The sequence below is a fragment of the Platalea leucorodia genome (assembly GCF_965183815.1).
Source record: "Platalea leucorodia genome assembly, chromosome: 5".
Taxonomy (NCBI): domain Eukaryota; kingdom Metazoa; phylum Chordata; class Aves; order Pelecaniformes; family Threskiornithidae; genus Platalea; species Platalea leucorodia.
The window spans coordinates 12,663,270-12,686,768 of NC_138827.1; the positions used below are offsets into that span (position 1 = coordinate 12,663,270).

Here is a 23,499-nt window from a genome sequence, read left to right on the forward strand (position 1 = left end):
CCAAAGCATTTTCAGACATGTTATGACCAAATATGAACTTGCTGAATACTCGCACTTAGATAAAACACAAATAAACAGTCCTGAGTGGATCCCATTAATATTACATCTTACTTCTATGCTTAAAACAACAGTACTGAAAAATAAGAAGAAATCTCAGCGGGGACTGGCCGTATTCTGTGCGATGAACGAGGAGATCTTTGCCCACACCACAGTCTCCTTATCATGTACCACCAACTGTTTGCGCTCCTCCGAAGGTACCATCATTTCAGCTTGAGATAAAAGTTTACTGAGGAATATTTCTGATAATCCTTTTATATGAATAAACTATTCTTTATAGACAATTTACACGTGGGTGTGAAGGGCCCAAATGTACACCCACTAGTTCACTAATGCCATAGTGATGCTTCAACAAAACCACTTCAGCTCATAAAAATAATGTTCTGGCAACCACAGTCCTAAATAACTACTTTCACTTTAACCTTGTGATTTGTTTAATTCATCTGACTCACTAACTCTACCAAGTCTAAGTTACTGCATAGAGCACTCCTAAAAGATGAACTTTTTGAAAGTCATTATATTGCTGAACAAAATTGAACAGAACTACTCAGTTTTTGTCTTATTTAGCTCCTGTAGGTAAAAAATATTACCAGAATTGCCTATCAATTCATATCAGACGTAGCAGCGTGTCAGAAACATCAGCACTTCAAACACATGGTGACTTTATCATCTGAACCACTACAAATTATTCTGTAAATGAAAACCATCACTGCTCAAACACAACTTTCATAGTAACAAAGTTACTTGTAATTATGAACTGTGCGTTAACTTCATAGAACCTTCAGCAGTGAGAACTCTCTTTGGGGGAGGATGGACAGGGAACTGCCATGTTTAATTCAGCAATAGCAACAGTATACTGCATCTGAAAATTAAGCATGTGAGGAGACCTCCAACGCTTCTGTGATCCCTGCTGCTTAGTGGCAGTAAAGAAAAAGTGCCTTAGGTTATGTATGTGTTGCACGCTCATACTGGACTCCTACCCAGCTGAACTTCTACCACATGCAAAGAAAACAAAAATATCTGGCTTGTGTTTACAGGTGTTTTAAGTATGGGCTAATTTTCCTGGCAGGTCACAGAAGAGGCTCCACCTTCACTGAGGCTGGCACTTGCTTACTTTGCAATGAGGCAGAGTTAAAAAATAAGTCACTAAAGTAAACTTCAAACATCCTTATTCACCATTTCACTCAGTCCCCTTGCAGCTGCCTGGCCAGGACCGAGTCTCAGCACAAAGCCCTGTGGGTCTGCCACAAGAAATACCTGAGCAAGTTCTAAAAGTGAGGATATTGTTTAAATGTGGACCTTTTTGGTCAAAGCATGACAGTCTCCTTTGCCCCACAGTTACTCCAGATGATCAGTGACAAGTGACAGTTACACAGCATAATTGCGTAGGACATTATGTATCTTTACATTCAAACAAGCCTTGGTGAAAGCATGCTAGACAAACCCAACCAGGATAATGTAAAAACTATCAGGTTGCGGGCACTGCAAACTGAAATAAGTGATGGACTGGCGGGGCCTGTAAGAGCAAACAGTCGCCTCTATAAAACCAAGAGAGCAGCAGACTCGAAGGAGCCACGTTATTACCTTCTGCTCTCCCTAGAGACCGAAGGAGTATTATTCCATCTCCCAGTCTCTGCGTTTTTCTCCTGCAAAAAGCCTACGTTTATGAGGTCTGAATTTCAAAAGGAAAGCACACTTCACCTTAAACTCTATGCCCAGCTGTCACTGGTATTTTATCAAACGTAAATCAACAAAGTTTGGGGGTTTTGCTCTGTGTTTCAAAATACAAACCATACATAATGGCTTAACCAAACAAGTGATAAGCGTAAAATATTACAAACCATTAAAAAAAAAGAAAAAGCATAATCCTGGGCTGTCCCACATTGTCTCTTCAGAAATATTACTTCAGAGATTAAAGAAGTGCTTGTTTATTTTACAATCTGACCAATCTCCAACAATAGAACATTTAATGGAAAATATTAATGTGGGACCTACAAACAGAGCCGCTATGTTATAAAGATTGTAAATAGAGACTTGGGGTTTTTTTTACTTTAATATAAACAATAAAAGCTTAGCCAAAAGGAACAAAAAATAACTGAACTAGGCAAATACTTCGATCATTAAATACTAACAATCAAAAAAAACCTCTCAGGTGTTAACCTTAGAGTCTTAGAGTCTTACTGTGAGGCTTTACCTTATAAGATAGTGTAAGAATAAAAATAAGCAACTAAAGGTATAAAATAAGAAAACACATGTATGTTAAATACACTAAAGAAAATACGCATGCTACACATGCCTAACATGAATAACAAATTCTTCATTCATTTTAGGGGTCAACTCCTTTTTGCTTGATAAATAAAAGTATATATTACACCTTACTGCTTTGGGGAGGAAGGAAAACACATGAATTAATTCTTCATTACAGTTTAAAAAGGCAAATTATTTAAGGACTATTTGTATTCATGCTAAGTAGACAGAATCATAGTATTACACACTTTTTATTCAAATGGAAAGAATTTACATTTACCTACCATCTCATTAAAGTAAGAGGATATAGCAGTAGCATTTTCCTTACATGCTTTTTTTTCTTTTAATTAAAATGTTCTTTTTGAATGCTTAAAGTAATTCTGAGGTTTACAGTAAAGTATTTTTCAAAGCATACATTGGCTCTTTTTCAGGTCTAATGTTGGTTACTGTCTGAACTCTCCCAAGTGGATGTTACAGGCTTTTTGCTAAATAGCATTGTTTTTCAAAGGCGGGAAGGGATATGACTCCCAACAAACACAGCTGTGATGAGTAGCTCTAAAGCAAACCAAATTTTACTAACATAATATTTTTGTCTGTTTGGCTTATTTTGCTCCGGGTTTATTACTCTGTTAACATGCATGGCTTTGCAGAATAGCTACTCCTATGGTAAGAATTCTTTTCTCGCACCAAAAAAGCTCTCCTGGTTCGATGCAGCCGCTATTTGTCTCCCACTATGTAACTACGCCAAAGGCTGAACTGCCCTCGAACCACAGTAATGTCCTTTCAGTTTGTCCTTTCCAAATTAAGACCCCTAAAAAACCCCTTTCACAATTATGATCACGGTACACAGAACAGTCCCTATGGCAGGATCGGGCCCCCTGTTTTTGCAGCAGCCGTCCGCGCCAGTAAGAGCGTGCAGCTGAAGCTTAAAGGATTATGTGTACGTATGTGCAGGGGAAGTCACATGTATACACAGAGTTCGGTGCCACGACCAAGGGCAGTGCAGCGGCGTCAGCGGTCCTTTTCTAAGCTCTCCCATTGTTTACTCCTAGTAGAGAAGTCAGATATTGGAGTTCCTGCTGAGCTCACTTTGAAAAGGGCAAAATGTTTCTGGCGGCCATCAAGGAACAACAAGGCAGTGCCTACCAGGTGAGATTTTTAAGAAGTTCACCTTTTGGATTGCTTTTGGTTTTTAAGAGCCTAGAAACAATTTACATTAATGCATACAAGCCTCGGATCAGTGAAAATGAATAGTGCCATCGTTAGAAACCAATGTTGAGGTTTTAGATAACAGTTCTTTAGGAAAAATGTCATTCTTTAAATTTGTCATGCTCCTACTTTTATCTGGTTGTCCAAGAGAGAGTTACAGTAGGCTTTTTCTTATGCATATCAATTTTCATGCTCTTGCACATTAGGCTGGATTTCTCATTTACTGTTTCTTTATGTACTGAGTATGTGCTTTTAAGTTCTTTATTAATAGTTCTGAATATATGAGATCTCAATTTTTCTGTATATTAAATCTAGAAGTATAACAGTATAGCAGAGGTATAGCAGAGGAATTGATCAAAAGTTAATCTCATTAGTCTTTAATAAAGCAAAAAAGTCCTCAATGAAAGTGAGATACTTATGCATCATCTATTCACAGCATAATACTAAAACACACAGCAAACCATACCATGAAATATTACTGCAAAGCAGCTAAAAGACACAGCAGTAACTAATTAACTAATTAATCACAATTAAGCTGCATTTTCATTTATATTGTAAAAGAAGGTAAGCCAAAGGCAAACTTCAAAGCACTAAAAATTACCTAACTGCTTTTAGGAGAAGCTTTGAATAAGCAGAATGACTGCTGTCCTTTTTAGCCTCCATAAGCATTTTTAACTATGCTAATCACCATGATATTTGCAAATCTGTTTTCTACTGTACTTAGCAGAAGACCTACTTTCCTTTAGGGCTCTGTCAGCTGAACTTTATGTCCTTTCTATATAAATGCTAAAGCAACATAAAAAGGCAGCACCCTACTTCTCATGCCAGCATCACATCCTTCACGTGTTTGATTGGCCCCATCATTTAAGTCAAAGTGGTATCCCATGGATTTCAACAGAAGTTGGACTCATTCTGAAACGATGAAAAAAAGTTAATCAAATGTCTGGACAAAGTGATTCATGTGAACGTCTATGTCTGCGAGCTGCACATCAGAATGATTCATTTGAACTTCTGCGTGCAGGATCTCAACATCAGATAAGAGCTTATCAGAATATTCTGCATATTTTCCACAACAGCTAAAACATATATGGCCCATTTAAGTGAGGATAGGCTAGCAGGCTCCAGTGACCTCCCAACAAACCGTGGTTTACTGTTGGTATGCACCCTGTGTCTGTGTGGGCTGTGTAAAAACAACCATTTATCAATCATTACTAAGAAACTGGCTCCGTGACAAACTAATTACTCCTCAGGCTTCCACCCATTAGCACAGGAGGAAGCAGATTATAAATTTATTTTATATATCAAGGCTCTATACAGCTCCTGCAGTAATAAAGACTGCTACAGAAGTTGTGCTTTCTTCCTGTGGTGTGCAAGATTTTTAAAAATGTGTGTACCTATTGAGGACACTAAGAAATCTTTTAAAAAAAATCTGTTCAAATTTTAAAAAAAGAAGACAGTAATTGCTGTATGGCATGAAAATCGATACTCTGCAATTAGTAAGCACTAGTATTTATTTCAGTGTCATTTATTTGGCTGTAGTCCCAGGAATTTGTACAAATCCTAACCACGGCTTCCCAAAATACCGTGGATTGGACAGAATGTGGGTAACAGGTGGCTACAGGTAGCATACTCAAGGTTCACAAATGTTTTTGTAATGGGAGACTTCAGGTTTAGAGAGTCCTAGTTTACAGAGGTCCCAGACTCTTTTGCACATTTCTTCCCCCCAAAATTACTTTTTTTTTTTTTCCCCTAGGAAGCATTTTCCCAGCCTTATACTGGGCTGGAAAAAACAACATCCATTATCTAAGGAAGCATCCCCACCCACACACCTGTGAAATATGGCCAAGGACTCAAATCAAATCATCAAATACTTAAACCTGTCAAACCCTTTGCCAGCATCTTAGAACAGAAAGTGCTAAAGGCTATTACTGGCTTCTTCAAGTTTCATGGAAGGGTCATTCCATACATATAGGTGCAATGGGGAGTCTTATAAGAAATCGAGATTGTTGGTAGAAAATTTTGATGAATAAGGGGTAAAAAACCCTGTCACTGAGAAAGCAGAGTGGGGAGTGGCACACGACAAGCAGTAGATGGACAAACCAGAACGCATTCATGTCAGTAAGATGCCTCTTAATTAATTTCAAGCCCTTGGTAAATGAAAATTCCTACTCCAAATCTTACAGTCTAATAATAGCCACCCTTAGATCAGCATTAATGTTATATGAGCCCTCCTAGAGTGTAAACTTAAAATATTCTATTCAGACATTACAAATAGAATAAGATGCAATCAGTAAATATGCAAGTTCATCCAAGAGGCAGTTAGAAAATGCTATTTCCTTCACCAAGCGATAGAAATTAAAAGCCACAGAAGTGTCAAGAACAAGATGTCTCAGACTTGCTGACAATTATCAGAAAGATATCTGTTTATCTCCAACGGATGTGACACATTTTGAAGTCATTTCAGCCTTAGTGCAACTCTGCTGAGGGCCAATTTTCCCCTTCAAACTCTAAACTCAAACCAGTTTTATGCTCATTCTTATAAATGTTATCTGAGAAAGAACTACGTCAATATTTTTGCATGTACTGGAAACCTGGTCCCTGCAGTCTGAGTCTGTTTCACAAGAGTTTCCTATATGGTCAACGTGATGTCTTGTTGATAAGTCACCAGGTCGACTTTCACCAATGTTTCTAATAGGATATGGCATTATATTATAGTTTCCAGGAAAACTACCATCTGTGCCTCCCGTCAGTCTTTGCAACTGGCAGCAAAATAGCTGTGGGGAATGTTTTCACACTGCCAAATTTCAGCAGCGTTCCCTATCACAAGTCCTAAGCATGGGTGAAGCTAACAAACAGTTAAGATAAGAGCTGCTGTTTGCACCATGCCAACTCGTTTACAGAGTAATTCCAGCAGAGTCGGTGTCCCTTCGACGCTCTGTCCCTGGGATAAATTCAGTCTGCAATATCTAGAATAGGATAATTTGTGTTAATTTTGATTGGCAAGAATCTGTCTTCTTTACTGGAGCGATGCTGATTTACGTGGACCAGAAGCACAATGTTCAGTTCACCTACGTTCCTTACTGGAACCTGAGCAATTCCAAAATGCTGAAAATGCAGAGATCTAGCCACTTGCTATCTCGTAAGAGGTGCAAATGATCTGTTTGCACCTATGATCTAAACAAAGAAATTAGATAAACAAAGAAATTTACCATAAAACTGTCTTGTAATTTTATATTTTCTCAAATATTCAAAAGGCCTCAGCAGAAAATTTTAAATTCATCTCCATGATCTGATGATCTTTACATAAAAAAAGGAACATATAAGTTTCATAAACATTCTTCCCCAAAACCAGTCTTAACTGACTTGCTGTTCTATACTTTAAGTGTCTGTAGGTTCCGGGGGGGGGAAAAACCTATAATTAAACATTGATGATGATCATATAAGAAAGATCCTTTAATGAAATCTCCCACCTAGTGTATTCAATTCCTTAAGTCAGAAAAAGTGAACTAAATACTTTCATTAAAAACAGTGGGACAAAGTGTATCTACTAGGTAAATCTACTAAGTCTCAGCTACTCTGAACATCAACACCATGATCGTAAGAATGCTTTCTGAAGGTGCGTGTAATCCTTGTTAGATCCATTGAGTTGAAGTAGTTCACGTGAAAAGAAACTGCAACTTACATTCAGTTTTAAATTGAATGAAAATACTTGCTACAGCTAATGGGCTTGTGTGCTCTCCAAAAAACTGAAATTGTATGTTTTAATTAAGTCTTTTGGTTTCTGTGGCTCACCGGTTTTAAGCACAGTGGAAATTCTGCCACGGGTTAAATTTTTTAAAAGATTTTTTCACTGAAGCAGTTAAAACACTGAATATATATAGCAACTTTCAATCATCTTGATACTGAATTTTATTTAAGTTTGTTGCCACTTAGTTTTAAAGTAGGGTAACTGCATCAAAATCAGCTTCCAAGCGCTCTGAAAACATGGACCAGGAACTGCAGTAGTACTAATGGGCTGTTCGTATTCAGCGCTCTGAATGGGGCGGTCTATTCTGCCGATGCTTAAAAGCTGTCACTTCTTCTATGCCAATTAGTCAACTTTATAAAATCCAGAACTTGAAGCATCTTATGAAGCCTATTTTCTAATACTATATTCATTCTAACTATTCCTGTTATTTAATACACCATAAGTTACTGGAAGTTAATATGAATACTAGGAAAATTACGGGATTTTTGTTTTGCATGTAACTCATTTTTTTAAGACAAGTATTACCTAGTGGCTATTTGGGCATCTCGAAATTTTATCTCATTTCAGAAACCCAGGCAGCTAAGGCTTGTAGACAAATACACGTAACCACTGCGTAAATTCATTCTGCCTGATGGAATACCCTATCTTTAGAACTGCACAAAAATAAGATCTTTCAATTTTTGCAGTAATGAAATCTTAAGCTACAACACATCTATGATGTACAAAAAGTTGCACTGTTCACTCTATGGTGAATAAAAAAAGAAAAGATATGTCAGGTTTTCCATATAGAGGCTCTTTTGGAATTCAGTGATAAAGCTAAGTCAGGAAGAGGTGGAGCAGGAGACCAGTCACACTCATCTGATACTGGGACACGGAGAGAAGTTAACAAAACATGATCGAGTTTATGGAGTTAACCCATGCAGAGCCCCCAGTGCAGCTGTTCCTGAGCAGCTGCGAGGAGGGCAACCTAACTCCCGCAGAGGCTCTATTACAAAGAAATAAACAGCATAAAAAAGAAGGATTTATCTGGAGTGGCAGATGTGCCTGGCAGATAGCATCTGCGTCTGAACATGGGACTCCTTCCACACAAATCTTTAGGGGCCTTAATGTCAGACTATCTCTTCTCCACAGAACTTAGTCTCCTCATTTTGCAGGAATTTCATTTGTCTCTTCTACGCCGTAGTACTTGGTTATTACAACTTCCAGACCACTACCACACTGCCACTCTAACAGATATAAAATCTCTTTTAAAACCACCCTTTGGCAGTTTTTATTACGGTTTCCAGAGTAGTTGATCTTTTTTGTCTTTTTTTTTTATTGGAGTATTTATCTGTTCTCATAAGCTTTAAGCTGCTTAAAAATTGGGAGGGGGAGAAAAGAAAGCAAATCCAGTTATCCGTTTCTGATGGATACACACGCTGTTTTGAGCAATCTTCTATGAACTCTGAAGACAGAAGAAAGTTCTTCAGTTCTAACCTAATATACCGAAGATGCGCATCTTGAAAAACAGTTGCCATAACCTAAAATGAAGTTTTCCTCTCTTTCTTCCAAACCAAAGGAGCATCTGAACTTCTTTGTTGATGCTTACTGATCTGTGACAGCAATTTGCAGAGACTTACTACTGACATGGCCTTACGCGAACTGAGATTCCCAAAGAGATGAACAATCTAAATAGAAACAAAGGATGCAGCTGACATTGTTAATAATTTTATACTATAGGGAATTATACCAATAATAATAATAATAATAATAATAATGATGATGATGATGATGATGATGATGATGATGTAAACAAAAGGTTAAAACAGAAAAAAAAAAATTTGCACCTATTTAGTAGGTTGCCAAGAGGCCAGGGGCAGTAAGCAGATTATCATGGCACAAGTGGGATCCGAATGACCAGGTAGCTGCTATGCAGATGATTTACCACAAAGACGGTGCCTTCAGAATGAACGAATAAACACGGGACAGTGGTTGCCAATGTCTGTGGAACAATAAAAAAGGTCACCTAGCAAGTGAGAGAGGGGCCCACAGGAAGGAGCTAAGTTTTGAAGTGCTGTGAAGACAACATATATTCAGAACTTCTGAAAAGTAGAGAGTGAGCAGCCTCAAAGGACGACCAAAGCAAAAGGCGAAGGCCAATTTCAGAAGCATGAGTATCTCTGTACTCGCTCCACGTGTGATAGAAACACACCCTTATAGTTCTTGGGAGTTCAGTTTTTATTGTTGACTCAACATGCCTAAAACAGCCTGAGATGTCCCACAGGAAAGTAACAGAGAAGTAAGAAGTGAAAGAGTATCATACTTACAAACCCTGTGATAAGCCTGATATGATACCGTATGCGTATCACATGAGCAAATGATGATGGGAGGTGCAGCGTTAACTGTAATGGAGTCATCAGGGAGAGATAACGAGGAAAAGAAGGGACAGGCAGATGTAAAAAACAAGTTGTTGCGTTTTTTTTAAAAACGGGGAAATCTACATAAGCATTTCTGTCTGGACAGAAGGAACGCCTAAGGAATAACATTGGACCAAGGGGTGGCAATAAGCTATAAAGCTGGAAACGGACTCACAGCACTCAAATTGTGCAGAATTAAGCAGGAATAGGCAATAGTAGGGTGGTTGAGTCAAAGGTCTTTTTAAAAATTTTTTCATTATTGTTATGCTGCTACTAAAGCAAGTTCATACTGCAAAGGGAATGGGTTTAGAAAACCCAAAACTAAGCCTAATGATGAGGGTGAAATCAGCGGGACCAGGAGGCTGGGCACCTGCTCTTCCCGTGAGTTCACTTGCCAAGGGTAGCAAACTCCTTGCTCCGTGCTCCCTCTCGCAGGACCAGGGACAAACAGTGCTACTGTAGAAAGAAAAAAACACCCCTCTTCCAACTGACCTACTCTTGCTTGTTTATTTGTACTTCTTTAAACATCCAACAGGGTTATATTCAATGCTACTTTATATCAATTATTCTTGTTAATTTAGTCATGGGTTCTTTCACATTATATTGGGCTGGATTAACTACATTATAAAATGGAACCGATATAAATTATAAGCATACCACCCATCAAACTCATCAATGATTGCACCACACAGACATAAATGATAGGGTTGGAAGCGGCCTGTTTTTCAGCCCAGCACCCAGCATCAAGCAGGATTTTCTTCTCCACTAACGTCAAAAGCATTTTATCTGAGCTGTACCATTATATTATAAACAGAAGCAACTCAGCAACTGTATAAGGAAAGTATATTCTGAAATCTACTTGCCTGCATTGCTGCATTTTTCCCCCTCACATCTAACATGGGCAATCTAGTTTTACTTTTCTGTATAGCCAGCCAACAAGTCTTCTGTTAATCCCTATGGCATGTATATAAGCTGGTAAGCCTAAAAATATGTCACGTTACCCAGACTGCGAGGTAACAGCAGTGTGACACTTCCTTGTCTTGCACTTCAGAGTGCAGAGTGTGTTCCTTGAGGTACCACTAACTGCAGGTATGCTATTGTCCAGAAATACCAATCATCCATTATTCAGTTTTTTAGTAATTAAACCACAAATAATAATGAGCATGTGACTTTCAAAAAGCACCTTACAAACTGATAAGTTGCTGACAACCTAAGTCACGGTTTACGCGTATATCTAACACTTCTGGCCAAGCTTTTCTGTTTTCTCAGTCTTGATCTGAAGTAAACATCTGCCATCCAGCAAAGCTCTACACAGCGCCCAGCCTTCCCCTATGCAGTACCCTTCGGTTTCAGTCTCTGTAGAAACTAAGAGATCCTGTGGCAATTCTAGAAAACGTGGTGAAGGTAGGAGTCTTAGGCCTCTTTAGAGACTTCCCTTCTTGGCAACAGCTTTACTAGCTATGTATGGTTTATAATGATATTATAGCTTGTGAAAACACATGTTCAGAGGTTAGATAATCTAGATAAGAGCTATTTCACATATAGATGATAACAGAGTAAGTAGACAAATCATTTGTTGTCTGAACAAAAAAATCTGCAGAGCAAGAGATAGTGCTACAGCTGGATAAAGGTTTCGGTTTTTTTAAGTCAAATAAAACAATCAGAGTGTAGAGTGGTCATGCTTGAAACTGTTAACCAACCTGCTCTGCAACTTAGTGCTGCACTATGAATGAAAATGTCTGAAAAACCCCCGACTGCAGCTATGGACTGCATAATACAACTCAGCAGCACTTCATTTATTTTTTTTCTCATTAATTGAAGATCATTTTATGCATCTTTTCTAAAATAATCTTTACCACCAACTGCTCTTAACTTTTTGTGCAGTGTTGTAAGAAGTTTTTCTTATGTACTTCATGCAAATTTTTAACTAAATAAAACCATATTCAACTTTATGACATGTAAAGAAATTGGCTTTCGGCCAAGCATCAGGACTCTAAAAGTACTTCTACACTAATACCTTTCCTACTTTGCTGTTTCCGCAGTGAACTTACAATGATTCAAGTCCTTCTCAAGTTTTGAGGCAGGAAAGACTTGATGCCACAGTTTGTAACACAGAGTTATCCATAGCACATATGCAATTCTATCCATGGCCTATGTATCAAACAGCAACACAGGAATTTTCTGCCATTTGGGAGCTGCAGTGGTTTTACAATATTCATAATGAATTGTTAAATACAAACCAAGAAGCACAGACCTTGCCTAAAAAAACCAAACTGCAGTCAGATAGAGTAACTCAACCCAACCTGAGTAACCATTTTTAGCGTTTCTCTGGTATTTATTCCGTAAACACCTACTTAATTTTTAATTGAGGGATTTTTCATTGGTGTTTATTTGCTATGGAATAAAGCCTCAAAGCTCTAAATATAAGACAAATTATTTCAAAAAAGTAAGGCAGCTCTTGGGTTTGGGTGACGGCATCAGTTAAAAACGTACTTCAAAGGTAGTAACTTTAGTTCATTAGTCTAAGAAGTTTCCATATAAACAACAGAACAACCACAGTACAAAATTCAGTATGGGATAAACTATCAACACACGGTTCAAAAGCTTTTTCAAGAAATGATCCATTTTAAAGGAGTAGAGAATATACACACTCCCATCCATTAATTGCGAGTGACATGCAAATACTCTGAGAATAATCATCTTTTCGACTTTTCAAAAAAGGAAACAGAATGGAATCCATAATACCATCATAAAAATGAGGCTCACGTCGTAACGCCATTTCACAACACCAAAACAATCTCCACATTCAAAGCTCAGAAACTTTTCTTCCTAGCTTGTATTACAAGCTAGCTCACTGTCGCAAGCAGCACAAGCACCTGTGCGCTTCGTAATACAGTCATTTTTAAATACTCATTGTTTAGGACGTATGACCTATAAAATGAAACCTCAAAGCTACATATACTCATCCCAGGTTAAAAATAAAACCCACGCTCTTGAAGGAGAGCTGTTGATTGCACTTGCAGGGAATGGAACAGCCTCTCCAACGTCTCTGTGGAACCCCAGCGCAGATGACAATACCATAACAAACCTGCACGCTCCAGCAGCCGGTATATTTTAAGTAGTAAATCTGCAACCTAGAGACTAAACTGAGCTGGATCCAACAGCTCGCTCCCCTCCGAGAACAGCCTCTCACTTCTTGAAACTGGCTGTAAACAGGGAAAGGGAGGGGCCTGCCGCCTGCCAAGCCAAGCAGAAACTTGTGAGTAACTTATAGAGGAAAAACAAGTGCAGCGCAGGCAGGCACGCAGAGTAGCACGCTGCCTGGGCGCTGGCGAGAGGCCATCACCATGTTTCCAGAGAGAAACAAGACAGGGCTTTGCGGCCGGATTCCCTCCTCGGAAATGCTGCTTATCAAACGCGTGCGGATCCGGCAGCGCAGAGGAATGTGAAACGTGAATTGAAGGTAAGAGGCTTTACACCGACGCTGCTGAAATTGGGGCCGTGGGAAAGGCAGGCAGGAGAGCGAGCGGCAGCTGGCAGGACGCTCTTTCCTTCTACGTTTTAACTTCTGATTTTAATTTTCAATGTGATAAAAGTATAAAAGCAGACAAGACCAGGGGAAGCATGAGAGAAGGCTGAGTCAGCCCACAGTAAACAAGACGCAGCATTCACTTATGCAACAGAGTCAACCTGCGACTGCAAAACTACTTTTGACTGGAGAAGGGATTAGTTTAGATTGATTGAGTAAAACTGCTGCATCCGAAGGATCATAAGGACGTACCCAGACATGGTCTGTGAAGACAAAACTGCCTTTAAAGTGACGGAAGACATGGCTGGGTAAGAAATGCTGAGCTGGGCCTGTACAGCCCAGCAAACAGGTTCAGTGCCTTCACAGGTAAGTGACAATTAAAAATGGGTGATTTCTACATTAGTGGCAAAAATACCTCATCTGGTAATTTAGAAGTCACCAAAAAAATTTCTTCAGAAAATATTTTTATTTTGGATTTTATTTTCACTCATTTTGAAGGTAAGTTTTGTAATTTTGTAAGATTACTATTTAACACAATGAATTGCCTACCATTTCTATCATTCAAATAGAATTGCCTTATTTAACTGCATTTAGAGGATGTAAAGAAAAAAGGGGTAATGACTAAAAACACTTGTGAAATCAGACATGCCCCTGCTCTGTAAAATATAAAGCGTGGTAGCAAAGACTGTTGATCTTCTGAGACAGTATACAGCCAAGTATTCTCTGGCTGATGTAATTCAGCCTGGAGTAATCAAAGCTACATGCTTAAGGATAAACCTACATAATGGAATTACTTGATTGTATCCATGCCTGTGCTTAGTCACCCTTGCACTCACTGTAATGCATATATTTGCAATATCTAGTTCCAGTCTGCTGCTTTGGTTGAATCCAGTCATAACAGTTCAATGAGATGTAATTTTGCTTGCCTTCAACTGTGCAAAACAGCTTTTCTTTTTTTTTTTTTTAAAAAAAAAACCAACACTTTCTTAAAAACTTAAAACAGACACTTCCTGAAAATAAACTGGGTGCTCAAAAATAGTATGAGGATTGAAAAACAACGTAAAGATATCAAAGCTTGTATTCATACGCAATACTCCAGCTAGAGAACTGATTTGAAAAAACAAACAAAGTTAGTTTTTCCACAAAGGTGAAAGAGAGCTTTGAAAACAACAGAACTGCATCTTGTGCTACTGCCACAGAAGCCACTTAGCTGAGGAAATCCAACATAGGACAGTGGAATAAAAATTTGTTTGCCCAGCTAAAATTAGTGTATTTTTAGCCTGATACCTGGCACAGGCTATGGTATTTAGAAAAAAATGCACACAAAACAACTGTAATGGGAAATAAAAAATGGAAGTTGACATGATTCTGGAACAAATTCTGTGCTATGGCTGAAGTGTCAAAGGATTAGTGCTAGCGAAGCAACCACGTATCCGTATGCTTACAAAACCCATACTGTGTAATTTAGCCATATGGTTCATGGAGTATAGCATGTTGTCTAGTAACATTCATTTTAATTGCACAATGTTTATTGTGGATTTGATTAAATCTTGTTCTCTCTCTGGAAAGAATACAGGGACATGTATTTATACTTTCCTATACGTGCTAGCTGGGAAGACCACAAAAGAGTGCAGAGTATCTGACAGTATCAGAGTACACGTGATGTGGGAAATCACCTGCTGCATAAATTCTACGCTGGCCCAGAAATGGGCTGGCAGGAATAATAACCATGATTTTAAAGCTGTGAATGTTTTCAGTTGTACTTTAGAGATTACTTATTTCTGCGTTTTGGAAAGAGACTTTGCTTTGATTGCTTTGAAGTTTACTGATCTCGGTTAAAATGTTATCTCTTTACTGACAATAAAACAAAGTAGCTGGAGAACAGCTACTGATACTAGCATACTTTTTAAAGAATTCAAGCTATTTTGAGAGGAAATGAGAGCTAATTCTTGCCTTTTTGGAAAGTCAGGCTGCCCTGATATTAGGTTCCCTAGACTACAGAGGTCCATTGTTTTTTTTCAGAACTAAATGGTTATAGTTTGGAAGTCTGAATATGAACTGACCTATTAAAAAAAAAAAAAACAAAACAACAACACAGACCTTCACCTCATTTCCCAGTTTCCTCTAGTCTTTGTCAGTTTTATCAGTGATCCAGTATACATCCACCATACTGCCTTGGATGTGCCTCCCAAGAAACTCTCTTTTCAAGAGAAGGCTTATTTAACACCTCAGAGAACTCTATTCTCCATCTTATTGCTAAGATTTGTGCTTCAGCTTTTATCCTTCAATTCTTCAGCAACTACCCTTATATATTATTAGCTATATAAAAGGTACTGTTTAATTTTAAAAAACATCGTACTAATCTTCATGTATATTACATTGGTACTTAATTGTATAATTGTATAACCATGTATATTACATTGGTTTATGATTTACTTCTGTTGTGTCCTGTATCAACTCATTTGCCACTAATTTCATTAATTTAAAAGTTTCAGAACATTTACTAGTCTCATGAAATTTTGAATCACAGATGACTTTCTTCTAGACTAACAAGATCAAAAGGCATTTCAGTCACTGACCTTAAATTGATCAGTTACGTAAAGTGTATAATCTCTATCATCTTTAAAATGTTTTCTTCATACTACATTGCATTTCACTTACAATATAATGTTTCAAACGTACTTTCACTATTTCTCTCTCTACAGAAAAGCTGGTAACCAGCAGAGAAGATACAAAAGCTAAAATCACTATGTGGAGCTGTGAAACCTTAAAGAACAGTACCGAGAACAGTGAGGACCAGCATCTCTGCCATGACTTCCACCTTGTGCTTTCCATCTTTTCCCTACTCTACCTCATTATATGTTTCCCAATTGGCCTTTGTTACAATGGCTTGCTGGTCCTAGTTAATCTCTATAACAAAGCTACTATGACTATGCCAGATGTTTACTTTGTCAACATTGCCATTGCTGGTCTCATCATCAATGCTCTGGCACCGGTGTACCTTCTAGGTCTTGCCAATACAAAATGGGCCATCTGGAATTCTAACAATGAAGTTTATATTACCTTACTTATTTTATTCAACGTCTCATCTTTAGTTACCATGTACTCTACTACATTACTCAGCCTGGACTACTACATTGAACGTGCTCTACCTAGAACTTACATGTCAAGCGTGTACAACACCAAACACGTTTGTGGATTCATATGGGGTGGTGCCATGCTTACAAGTTTTTCATCTCTCCTGTTCTACGTCTGCAATCACGTATCCACTAAAATAATTGAATGTTCCAAGATGCAGAACAAAGAAGCAGCAGATGCCATTATGGTCTTTATCGGGTATGTTGTACCAGCTATCGCTGTACTGTATGCACTTACATTAATCTTGCGAATACGCAAAGAGGCTACACCACTGGATCAAGACACTGGACGATTAGATCCATCGGTGCACAGGCTTTTGATTGCCACAGTCTGTACACAGTTCACATTATGGACACCCTATTATGTTATTCTCTTGGTAAGCACATTTACTAATGCACAAGGAAGGATTGCAGATGAAAATTACAGTAGAATATTACATTTTACCAAGATTTTATCAAAATTCTTGGCTTTCTCAAGCAGCTTTGTAATGCCTCTGCTCTACAGATATATTAACAAAAACTTTCCCAACAAATTACGACGTCTGCTTAAAAAGATACACTGTGGGAATCAAGGGTGTTCTCATGAACGCACAGTAGTACAGCAAGTTATGACGTAGGTATGAAAAAAACCCTCTGGTGCTCTGTTACTGCAGTACTTCGCATACCAGTACTGGGACCGTGATATTGCTGTGTTGGCGGAGTCATTAATGCGAGAGCCCCAACCAAGAGGCTAGAAGGAGCTTTCCATTACAGTTAAATGAAACAGTCTTAATTTTCAAATAGTGAATTGCTGAAATCTTGTGAGACTCTGGCCTATGTGCTATAATACCTGTGACATCTAATACTTTCAGTGCACTGAATTAGTTACAAAGCATAAACTGTCTTCATCGTTCTAATATTCCTGTCTGAAGAAATCACTAAGCAGTTTATTGAAGTCTTGACTGAAGACACAGCACCTTGTATCTTGTATAGAAAAAGGTATTGCCTTATTTTCTGTAAAGTAACAGTGCTATCCTTGATGAAGTAAATAGCATTTTTCAATGAAGACAATATAGATGATCTTTACTAAAGATCATATTATCCAGTTATACATGTCCAAGTAGTAAATGTTAATTATAAATTAAATTATTTAATTTCTTTCTCCATCACTGAATCCCTCTAAAAGAAGCCTAATTTACCATTTTCAGAAACTATTTTCTCGCACAAACTAACCTAAGTTCTAATGTTTATAGTAAATTGATTTTTTTTTCCTAGGTATAACAATTAACAAAAATGTGTTTTATTTTTCCAGTGCTTTGTTTGCATCCTAAAACATTTCAAGAATTCAGAAATATTTATTAACTAATTCTGAGGGAACTGAGCGATGTTTGTTCCGCATATTAAAATGAAGGACACAGTGGTTTACAAAGTTAAATCAAAATTTAACTAGTAAAGAATGTCTGGCTAAGTGTTATGGTCCACATATGTTCATGTAACAAGAGTAATTATCTTAAAAATAAATATGTTTATGATTAACATTTTGTATTTTCAAGGGATATGTTTGCAACAAATAAATTAAAATCTCTTTAATCTAGGGCATCATTGGAGGTTTGGAAACCATATAAAATCCCTCAATACATACGGGATTTTAAAATGGGAGTAATATATGAATCCCAGTCAGCATCAGCTTTTTTCCTGGCCTCTCAGAAATGGAGTGCCTCCTAATGTGATTCTAGAATACACAATAAAAGTACAGTTTCTGTATTTCACGGTGGGGATGAAGAAATCCAATCCAGATTGCCAAATTTTACTGAGTGTATGAAATACATAAGAAACACAAACATGCTGCAGGAAGCAAATTAACAGTTACCCACAACAGCAAACTACGAAATGTTCACCCAATAACTACCTGTTTCTATGCTGTTGTTACATTATTAATGAAGGAGGAGGGGTAGAAGTTAAACTGATATTCTCCCACTGATTTTGGGGCAGCAAGACATCCTTGTCACTCTCCCTGCCAACACAGCAGAATCATTTCGTTGCTTAATCTGTCACAACACAACTCAAATTCCACATGACTTTATTCATAAAATGTGGCTTTTCAAGCCTCTGATACAGAAAAAAAACATGGAGCAAGACCAGAACTGAACCTTTTCCATTGCTTATAGCACAATCTCATCTGATAATTGGTCCTAATTTGTCAGCATAGAGACATGCTTCAGTTCTAAGTGGGAAGCAGGTGAGGAACAGCCTTACGGCCTTTTCAGTTCTTTTCCCTTCTCTTCAACGTTATTCAAGTAATTTTGTCTCATTGCCATCTTTGCGTATCTTCTTCATATACAAGCACCTCTAAGTTATCAGCATCCTCGTGGAAAACTCTCCGTTAATCTTTACTTTTTAAATAGCTTTTCATATTTTACTGACTTTTTTTTTTAACCCCTAGACCCTATATAGTAAAGCATCTATTCCTATGGCATTTTCTCCACCCATGGCATTTTCTCCATCCAGTGCAACTACGTCAATTTACTTCATAGTTTTAGCCTGTTGCTGAAAACCATGTTAAGGAATTAAGCCTTTCTTTATCATTGTGTCCGATTCACACGCTAATTTATAGTGCCTCTATGCTGACATGATACCGGCTGCTTTGGTAAACCATTGGGTTGGTTGGGGCTTTTTTCCCCTTGAGAGGTATTCTGCGAATTTCTACACATCTTGAGCATTCAAGTTCATGCCCGCACAGAATTGCTTAAGAAAGAAATCCTTCCTTAAAACTGTAAAGCAAATATGCTCCTCCTCTTCCCATCTGAGGAAAATTAGGTTTCCTAATGAACCATATTAAATCTCTCATGTAAAATCTGTTAAAGAAATTCTATCCCATTACGCAGAAAACATTCCAGCAGGGAGGAACTGGCTTATCTGGTGTGAATAGAGGCTTCCAGAACTGGGACACTGCCAGGACGGTGTGGCTGAACAGGCGGCATGAAGGGAAATTTTAACTTCCATGTTGCTTCCTTACTTCTATTTCCCCCCTCTCCCAAGACATCTTGCTTTCTGTCTCTAACAGGACTGTCACGTTTATTTCTGTTCCTTTCTCTCCATGTTAAACTCCCAGTTTCAGATCATGGCTCTTTTATCAGTTCTCTTTAGCTTCTTCTCTCATCTTTTCCACTTTTCTATCTGAATGTGCTATTCTATTTAATTTTCATTTTGCTCCTCTGTTTCTGTCCATGCTTGGTCTTGTACACTTGGTACCATTCACGACTCACATTTACTTCACTAGACTGACTCCTTTACCATGACCCAAATCTTATTCAATGATTTGACATTACAAATGGGTTTATGTAGTAAAATGGAAGCTGCTATTTAAGAGATGGAGAAAGAACAAGTTTTTATATAATTTACCCTTGAAATTTCAATTTTGATTTTTTTCTAACCTTTTTTATTGCAGCAGAGTAAAGTATGTTTGTGTGTATCCATGATAATATACTAAATGTGATGGCAATCATATAGACAAACAAATGCCATAATTTAATGAACAAGACTGATACCTGCTCAGCTTTTTTTAAGAGTTAATTTGATGTATTAGTTGCTTCAAAGAAACTGTGCCATGGAGCTGCCTGACTGCTATTCTCTTAAGGAAATTCTGAACTTAATTGCAGCACCCTCACATGGTATCTCTTAAAAAAGCATTATCCCAAAAAGTGAGAACTTTGCAACATTTATATAAAAACCAGCAGATGAGCAAGTGCAGTAAAATACTTAAGGAAATACATAGTATCATAAATATGGAAGAACTCTTATGGAAAAATCTTTAATATACAAAGTTCTCAAGAATGGGGCCTTTCCATTTCACATATCTGAAGGTTTCTAATGACTGTAAATAGGGGCTTATCTATTTCACATTTAAATAAATATGAGTAAAATTGTATATATGCAAGATAAAAATCAGCCTACTGATGTAAAAAGAATTTGCAAAGAATTTATTAAATTATTTCTTAAAGTATATCATTTAAATGTAAACCTCTGAACAGTAAGGTGTACTGTATGTTTCTGTATGTATATACTGTATACTAGAAAGTAAGCACTAGTTAAGTGCCACTATTAACAGTGTTATTTTCTCACAAAATTAAGTTTAATGTTTGAGTTGATCTATAGCTTATAGCCCTCTTGCTGAACCGCCAATTACGTCAAATCAATGAACTAACAAAAAATGTTGCTCTCCACTTCTGCTTAAATTATGAACATAGCTGGCTCAAGACAGGTCCTTGTTGACTCACCTAGTAGAGGTCCTAGTTTCAAAAGTTTTCATTTGAGAATCAACCTGAGTTGGTCTCTGAAGACATAATTTCAGTTAATGAAAGAAAGTGATCAACCTCTAGAAAATTTCTGGTTCTATTAAAATGAAGAGATGTGGCCTTCAATATTATGGCAAAATACTATAGAAATGGACTTTCAGCAAAGCCTCACAAAGGAACTATTGACTCATAATAAATTCTCAATAAAAAGTGTTAAATTGTATCTGGTCAGTAAGATGTGTGATTTTTTTTTTGACTTCTTGATAAAAACCTATTGTAGACAAGCTTAAACCTGTGTTCCTTCACTGAATCAAAACATAACAAATTGCATGACTTGGATGTCAAATCAGACATATTAAGTTATCAAATTTTCCAGGCCATAATTTTGACATCATTAAAATCTCATTATTCATCAGCGTGAAGTTAGCTGGGAATGAAAGCAAAAAGGCATGCACCCTCCAACTCTTTTCAGCATAAAGAATCCTGCATCTAATAGGACAGGTAACATTGCCCTACAGAAATACAAGGCTGGTGATGAATGCATGCATCAACCATGTCCTTGTCACTTCCTCTCCTTTGTGCTGCCACAAATGAGATCTCGGAAATCAGCTCCCTACAGAAATTCTCTTGGTTCCCAGAACAACATAATATAATAACCCATACCTTTGGTATCCCGAAGAAAATTTACCTTTAAGAATATAATGTACCTCATAATACATTTCTTGCAGTAACCATTGCATATAACCAAAAGATCACTCGCCATAGAACAGTTAGTTTACCCCACATATATGAAAATATTTGCCTGGCTATACTTTTAAAATTATTAATTTTTTCCCTTTAAATTTTCTGTAAAGTGTAGGAAGACAGCAAATAAAAGCAAACTCTACTTAAAATGGTTATTGGTGAACTCCAAAAAAAACAAAACAAAACAAAACCAACCAACCAAACAAACAAAAAAACCAAAACAAAACAAAAAACCAACTCAGACCAAGGCACTTCTGAGTGTTAAGTCTCAGTGAGAAATAAATGAAAATGGCAACTGTGAAAACGGAAGTTGCAATATTATATCATGTAGTCAAAGCCTAGTATCTGACAAGATGCCCTTACTTCCATACAATGATTTAACGAGTATTTTCTATTACTCTAATTGGAGAGCCAGCATCTCTAAACAAACACAGAGTAGTGATTTTCTGATGCTTCATTCCTGAGAGCTTTATGATATAACCATTATACATAAAAAGGCTACGTTTCTCATCTGGATTAGTAAAACGCCTTTTATACAACATAGACTTGAAGGATGTTAAATGAGAACAGAGCTAGTTAATAAGCAGCAAGTTAACAAGTTTGTGAAGGGTGAACTTCTACATAAATGCAAGTAAAAAGACTTCATCAGGTACAATGAAGTCAATAGGTTTACACCAGTACAAACCAGGCCAACATGGCATCAGAATCTGCCCTTTTCTGTCAATACAAAGAGATTTCACTGAAGACAACCACATTTTGGAGCAGTCACAGAAAACATGCATTTAACTACCATCTAGTAGCAAAATAGACTGCAGGGTTGCCAAGACTCCTCTACCAGAACTCAAAGGGAAGTAGCACCTTTTTTTTTTAAACTAAGATTCAGTTGAATTGGTTTTGCGCTATGGATAAGTACATAGCTAAAACCCCATTTATCACTGCGCATTAAAAATGAAAGCAGTACAGTGCTCAGGCTGAAGACCTTCTCATGAGCTTTACTGCAGCGGCACAGAACTGGTAAGAGAAAACAAAAGCAGAACCTGGCCCAGTCCTGCTCTCAGTTCTGCTGTTAGCTGAGGACTTTGAGAAGTACCAACTTTTGCCTAAGTTTCTGCAGTTGTAAAGTGCTCAATGCACTGATGAATCTGAAACATATGCTCTAAGATTATTTTTTGCAGTTTCTTAGTAAGCTAAACCTTCTGTATTTCTTAACTATCTCATGCAATACTTTCTCCAAGTGAAAGCAATCTAAACATACAAAACCAGCTGTGCAGACTGCCATGGCAACAAATTTGAAGCGTGAAACATTTTCTCTGATGTATTTCCTTTAGCTTTCCATTATATATCAAACCAATTTGACGTATGCTGAATACATTCTTTGCCCATCAGGAGAGAAGAGGATTTATTATCTGCTTTGTCATTTCACTTTCTTCCCACCAAGTCCTTTCCTTACCTTGGAAGTCCACATGATTTCCTTATATTCCTTCCTGCTAAAGAACTGGCACTTTTAATTACATTCACAAGAACGGTCAAAATTATTTCGTCTACAGCAGGCAGAATTCTTGTACTATTACAAATCATGACAGTAAAAGATTTTTAAAACACCAGATTCTTATCGAAGTATTTATGAATTAAATATACAAATATATTTTTAAAAAATAGTTGCTCTCAAGAGTTCTTTAAAACAAACAAAATTTATAACCAGGGAGAGAATCAATTTTATCTAGTTTAAAAGTACTTTGATGCATTATATGAAAAGATAAATAAGCAGCAGCATAAATACTCCCAACTCAGAGACCTGGAGAGAGGACTAATAAGAAAAGAAAGAGGAACAGATTTACAATTAGAGACATCTTTCAGGAACTGTACCTGCAAGTATGCTGCCCAACAGTAGGATAAAAATACAGAGAAAGTGCTCAGCTCTGGATAAAGTTAACCTTCAAAAACACAGAACTAATCTCCTAAATTAAAGTGGTTTTATCACAAATCTCAGTGGTATCAATAGGAAGTTCTTCTGGTCATCACTTATATGTTAGCCTATGCATTATCAACTACAAAATGAATTGAAAAGCCTAATTTTAGCAACAACATTTGCAAATTTAAGCTAAAATTTATCTTGAAGGTGGCAGAATTTCCACAACTGTTTCTTAACTCATCGCCA

At 37.3% G+C, this 23,499-nt stretch overlaps 2 protein-coding genes across 4 annotated transcripts in view; one reads left to right on the forward strand and one right to left on the reverse strand.

Annotated features, from left to right (window-relative positions):
• The window catches only part of LOC309591555 (cytochrome P450 2W1-like), a gene marked incomplete at its 3' end in the record, with an annotated part of 160,924 nt that overhangs the window by 95,714 nt on the left and 41,711 nt on the right, over positions 1-23,499 (reverse strand). The window lies entirely within an intron of this gene.
• Positions 12,923-20,789, forward strand: GPR146 (G protein-coupled receptor 146). 3 transcript variants are annotated; one of them, XM_082311793.1, is made up of 3 exons: positions 12,923-13,120; positions 13,254-13,552; positions 15,892-20,789. In XM_082311793.1, exon 3 carries the CDS (start codon positions 15,936-15,938, stop codon positions 16,938-16,940), a length of 1,005 nt encoding a protein of 334 aa, XP_082167919.1. In that variant the 5' UTR covers positions 12,923-13,120; positions 13,254-13,552; positions 15,892-15,935; the 3' UTR covers positions 16,941-20,789. The 3 variants fall into 3 exon arrangements, with proteins under 3 accessions (XP_082167919.1, XP_082167918.1, XP_082167920.1); XM_082311792.1 differs by having other exon boundaries at positions 12,923-13,552; XM_082311794.1 differs by lacking the exon at positions 13,254-13,552.